Source organism: Vespula vulgaris, chromosome 18 (genome assembly GCF_905475345.1).
Source record: "Vespula vulgaris chromosome 18, iyVesVulg1.1, whole genome shotgun sequence".
NCBI classification, from domain to species: domain Eukaryota; kingdom Metazoa; phylum Arthropoda; class Insecta; order Hymenoptera; family Vespidae; genus Vespula; species Vespula vulgaris.
This window is the reverse complement of record NC_066603.1, coordinates 2,699,001-2,705,000: the sequence shown is the minus strand read 5'-3', so window position 1 is coordinate 2,705,000 and position 6,000 is coordinate 2,699,001. Positions and strand designations below refer to the sequence as shown.

At 25.4% G+C, this 6,000-nt stretch overlaps 1 protein-coding gene across 1 annotated transcript in view; it reads right to left on the bottom strand.

Annotated features, from left to right (window-relative positions):
* The window catches only part of LOC127070558 (adenylate cyclase type 2), a 39,823-nt gene that overhangs the window by 8,856 nt on the left and 24,967 nt on the right, over nucleotides 1–6,000 (bottom strand). The window contains exons 4-6 of the mRNA XM_051008685.1: nucleotides 4,654–4,848; nucleotides 3,463–3,569; nucleotides 1,415–1,526 (exon numbers count right to left, since the gene is read on the bottom strand). Coding sequence (XP_050864642.1) covers nucleotides 1,415–1,526; nucleotides 3,463–3,569; nucleotides 4,654–4,848 — 414 coding nt within the window. The remainder of the gene's footprint in view (nucleotides 1–1,414; nucleotides 1,527–3,462; nucleotides 3,570–4,653; nucleotides 4,849–6,000) is intronic.

Genomic DNA, 6,000 nt, shown 5'->3' with positions numbered 1-6,000 from the left:
TAACATCCAATCATTAGACATATAACGAACGGCGATAGTACGTATAGAGATCGAATATCCTAACTATCGACGAAACGACTGTATCGAATTTGTACATGTATATATACAGGGTGAGTCAAAGGTCCTTAGATGATTCTCGGTAAAGTTCTTGGATCGGTCAAAACTTCCTAAGTGATTTTAAAAATGAATTACTACCTTTCGCAACTTTCTACACTAATATATATATATATTTTTTATTGTTGTTCTTGTTGTTGCTTATTATCGTAAAATTACTAAGTTTGGCTCGTAAAATTACAGGTGTAACTTTGCGAACTTAAGAAATCTCGGGATAAAAGTTATTGCATTTTTTAACACCACTTTCAAACTTTCGGCTAACTTGAAGACTTTTGGCCCATCCTGTATATATTTCTATGTATGTGTGTGTGTGTATCTATATACATAATGCACAACAAAACACATTATACTTTTCTTTCTTTTTGTAACCAATTGATTTTTCTTTTTTTTTTTTTTCTTTTTTTTTTCTTCTTCTAAAAATATCATTCCTTCATTAATAAATTTGTAATTCTTATTTATTTATCTATTATTTCTTTCTTCTTCTTCTTCTTCTTTTTTTTCTCTTTTAATTTCTCTTTATGAAGCAATAAATTCGTTCTAAAGTAGTTTCACATAAAAATAACGAGATATCCTCGTGCAATATTACTTGCTTTACGTTCCTTTATCGATCTATCGAGAGATCCTTTTTTAAACCGCGATAGAGTATGCTTGTACGTGTGTATATGTATGTGTGTCTGTGTGTAGATTGGTTTCCATGTATGTATGTATTTATTTATGTATATATGGATGTACAAGTTATGACTTGACTACGTGTATATATGTACATCATATGTATGTATGTATGTATCTTCCCCCTCTCTCTCTATATATATATATGTGTGTATTGGTAAATATATGAAGAATTCTAAATGTAGGATAGACGAAGTCAATTTCTAAATGCTTCACAGAAATATTCCTTGACTCCTAATTTTTGCAAGGAATGTTATTTATCGATTTCGATAATCGTACAAAATTTTACTTTGCAATCTTCCATCAGTAGTATTACAAAATTTATGAGAGTAGAATATGCGTTTGTTTGTGATCATAGTGTTAATATTATACTTGATAAAAATAATAATACTTTTTAGTAAATTGTAGTAATACTAATATTCTCCTTGCTTTTCTGATTACTATTATTATTATTATATATTATAATAATATATATCATAATTAAATCTAATATTAAATATTATTATAAACTGTATATAGTATAATTATTGTTATTATTATTATATTTTAATATTAGACATATTAAGAATGATATATATATATTTCATATAATAAAAAAAATTTATATATATATACTTCATATAATATTTACCTGAGCGATTTGATCGAATCTGCCAAAAAGCTCGTTCAAAGTTTTCACTAAATCGGATGCCGAAAGCTGCTCGGAAAGGGGCGTGAAGTTAACGATGTCCGCATAAAGAATGCTAAAAAAATTAAAAAATGAATAATAAGTTGTAAGTAAATAAGAAAAGTTAATAACAAAAACATCTTATATTTATTAAAAAAAAAATAAACAAAAAAAAAGGAAAAATATTCGCTTCTATTTATTTTATAATATTTTGTATATCGAAACGAAAAGATAGCTTGCAATTCGATTTTCCGGAAGATCGAACAGTATTCTTACTCTTCTTCACTTACACATACTAGGGAAATAGAATTACCTATGGGATTCCCCATATTAATTCGCTTCAGTGAAAATAGGCGATCTTTATCGTTTGCATTGACGCGTAACTTTTAACAGACAACAAACTTTCGAACGGAAAAAGTAATATCTTATTCCCATAATTTTTAAATCATGAATTTTCTATTAAAATTTGAGTCTGTTTAATCAAACTTTTTATTATATTCAAAAGAAAAAATAAATAAATAAATAAATAAATAAATTAGTTCAGTTTAAAAATAAGTTAGTTTAATTTAAATTAGTTTAGTTACTCGATTAATGTAGTTTAATACATTATTAAGATATAACTAATAGATATAATCTAATAGTTATAATATATAATATATTTATTTTATGTAATTTTATTTTTAACTGTAGTATATTATATCATTAGCATATTAATATTGCTATATTATTATTATTCTATACATTCTCTAATATTTTTTTATTAGTATACTAATAATATAATACGCTATAACATAGTATAATATATATATACATATATATATATGTATATAATATACTGTAGTTTGTAATAATACTAATGTATCAATAACATTATATACCATAAAAATAATATTATAATAGTACACTATCATACTATTATACTATATCAACATTATACTATTTTCATATACTATATAATTAATAAATTATTTCCCCTTAAAAAATATACAAATTTAATAAGAAGAAAAATTGAACTAGAATATAATTTTCAAAAATATTGATATATAAATTCCCGAAAGAGAGTGAAGAATAAATATGTTTCTCATACGATTCTAATCTCTTCGCAAAACAACGAATTTCATTCAAATCATGGATTAGAAATTATTCTATTGCATAGAAAATCAATTGAATCTTTTGATTATTCTACTTGTTCATTCTACTTGCTACACGTTTACGTGTCTAATTAAGCCACATCTTGATGAACATAATTTCCATGCATCATAACACTCTAATCCCCAGATCTAATCTCGTTGGGATGTAAATAACAAATACGAAGAGATGCATCGAAAACCTTTTGAATATTTATCCTCTCTCTCTCTCTCTCTCTCTCTCTTTCTGTAATCAGCTTTATCATGGTTCAATGATTTCAAACTCGATATTTTCTTTTCGATATTATACACTATATAGGCCAAAACATTTTTTTTTAAACGATTTTGAAAAAATCGATTACTCTATTTCACGAGATTACTTTTTAGCCTAGTTCTTTTTTTTTTTCTTCTCAGATCATAAAACTACAAGCTTAGGAATTTGTTTAAAATCTGGAAAAAAAAACAAAAAAAAATAGAAAAAGTAAAAAGAGAAAGAAAATTATTCTAAAAGGTTTCGAAAAAAGAATAATTAATTTATAAAATCAATTTAATCCGTAAGTAGAACAAACGTTCTTAGATGATTTTATAAATCAATTAGTTTTATATATATATATACACACCCACGTGCACATACACAAAAACACACACAATCATTTACTGATTATATCATTGATTATATCACTGATTGTGTATATATATATATATATATATATATATATATATATAATATATAATCACATATATTTAATCACATGTATATATGATTATGTATATACACAATCACTCTTATGTACACACACACACACACATACACACATCTACATATAAATTTGTTATATCTTTCGATGCTTACAGCTAATGTATTCGTGTTCGATCGTGACTGACCTGACATTGTTATGTCGTTGCACGTACATCTCATGAAACCTGGTCTGTTTGTGCTTGTTAGCTTCCTGACAAGCGTCCGCCATTTTCAACATTATACTCCTTTTAACCTGCAAACAGTATCGTATGTTCTTTCGATAAAATTACTACATCTTTCTTTTTTTACTTTGTCCTTTTTTTTCTCTTTTTTTCCTGTCGTTTACATTTGCAGAAAAAAAAAAGCAAAGAAAAAAGATCGAAGCGGAGTTGCTTTTCTGAACGGATAAAAAAAAGTGTACGTGACAATTTTTTAATCAATTTATTTATTTATTTATTTATTTATTCTTTTATTTACCTATTTTCTTTCTTTTTCTATTTTTTTTCTCTCTTTTTTTTTTTTAGATCGAACAAAAAGTTCTGTAATTTTGAATAATACTATATGAAGTGTTATATGATGTGTAATTAAAAAAGTATTATAATTAAATGATATATCAAAAAAAAAAGTATTAGAATTGGATTATTGAATTAAATTGTTTAATTAAATTTTGATAACAATGTATGACGTGAACGTAGTTAAAAAAAAAGAAGAAAAAAAACAGCTTGTATACGTATACACAGATTGCAGTTTATATTAATCTGGATACATTCTATAGACCATGATTATTTCTGATCGGAGATTAAAGATAAAAATTTCGAATGAATAGAAAATATTTATAATGCAAATGATATATAAATATAACTACAATTACTAACAGATTGCACATCAGATTCTTTCTAGTAAAAAAAAAAAATGTATATATATAATTAGGCTTATAGTCGAACTTGTAATTTTATAAACTTAAGACACATGGAGTTTTATAATTTAAAAAGAAAAAAAAAAAAAAGAGAAATTAATTAAAAGATTCTCAGAGAAATTTAATTAATTTAAAGAATCACTTAGAAAATCCACAGATAGAAATCAATTTTGATTTTGATAGGATAATCGAAACGATATGCAATAATCTTCATCGATTTGCATTATAAAATAAATTTAAGAAAACAAACTTTTGTTATTAGAAAAAAGAAAAAATAATATTTATGACCGCAATTTTTACTTAGCTTATGATTTCGTTTCGTTTAGTTTCGTTTTATACGATTTCGTTTGGTTTCGTTTCGTTTGGTTTTCTTACGGCTATTTCCGTAGAGAATATTCGTAAGTATCATCTGTTCTTTTACCTCTGCTGCTATGTAGGCCGGAATAACGCTTAGCAATAATTGTTCTTGCTGTTCTCTTTCGCATTCTAATTTTATCCGAGACTCGATCACCGTTCTCGTACCAGCGAAGGTCCTTTGATGTGCCGTTGCTGTAAGAATCCTGTAGTAAAGTCCTGCCAGGATCGCAGTGAACATCAATATAGCCTCGCTTATTATCTGTTCAATGTAATAATAATAATTAATAATTTCATTATAATAATTTAATGTAATAATAATAATGATAATAATGATTATAGAATTATATTACAACTATCATAATTACAATGGCATAAAATTTATTCAAAATATTTATATTTACTATATTTTAAATTCAATAAACATTCTCCAATTATATTCAATGACTTTTCGATAATAGTCGCAATAAAATCGTAACATAGAATCGTAGAAACGAAAAAGGAAAAAGAAGAAACATTTTCTTTTCAATTTCAATAATTGCAATTTTCTAAAAATACGCAAACATTTCTCCCACAAGTATATCTCAAAAATTAATTATCTCCCAATCAGAATTTAATTAACTTTTAATACTATAAGTACGATTTACTTCAAACTATTCTAATTTCTATTTTGACGTTATATGTTTCAAGTACTTTGAAACTAATATAATACATATAATAAATAACACATATAATAAAAAAAAATTGCATTCATTCTCTTTCTGAAATAGTCGCATTAATTTAATTGATAATATTCAAAGAAACGAATTAAACAACAAAATTCATTATTCCTTCCTCTATCATAATTGATAATGAAAATGCACGTGTGTATATATGTATGTGTATTTGAACCAAGTATAGATCTTTATATTATCGAAATACATTTATATGCTATAGTATTACATTTACGTATCATTTTAACGTATTACGAGTATTGCATAAAATTGCCAGAGAACTCATCTGTTAGCTCGATGTATCATACCCACTTCCATCATCCCCACCCTTACCACCACCATCACCATCATCATCACCGTTGGTACATACATTCGATAGAAACAATGTTTACATAATTAGGTTTACGTACTCTCTTCCTATCTGGATTAACCATGGTATATAAATATCCAAGAATGTTTATCTTTGCTACCGTGTAAAGGACAACGATGTTTCTTTTAATAACTTTCTGATCCCAACTTAGATTGGTTATTACTTATTCAAACAAAAATCATACCAGATCATGTTAATTCCATTAAATAAATAATCTACAACAATTTTTTCTTCTACGATTTTCTATCTCCTAACAAGATTTTCATCTATTTTTAATTTTAACTAAATTAAAATATATACATATATATATATATATATATGTATTGGAATG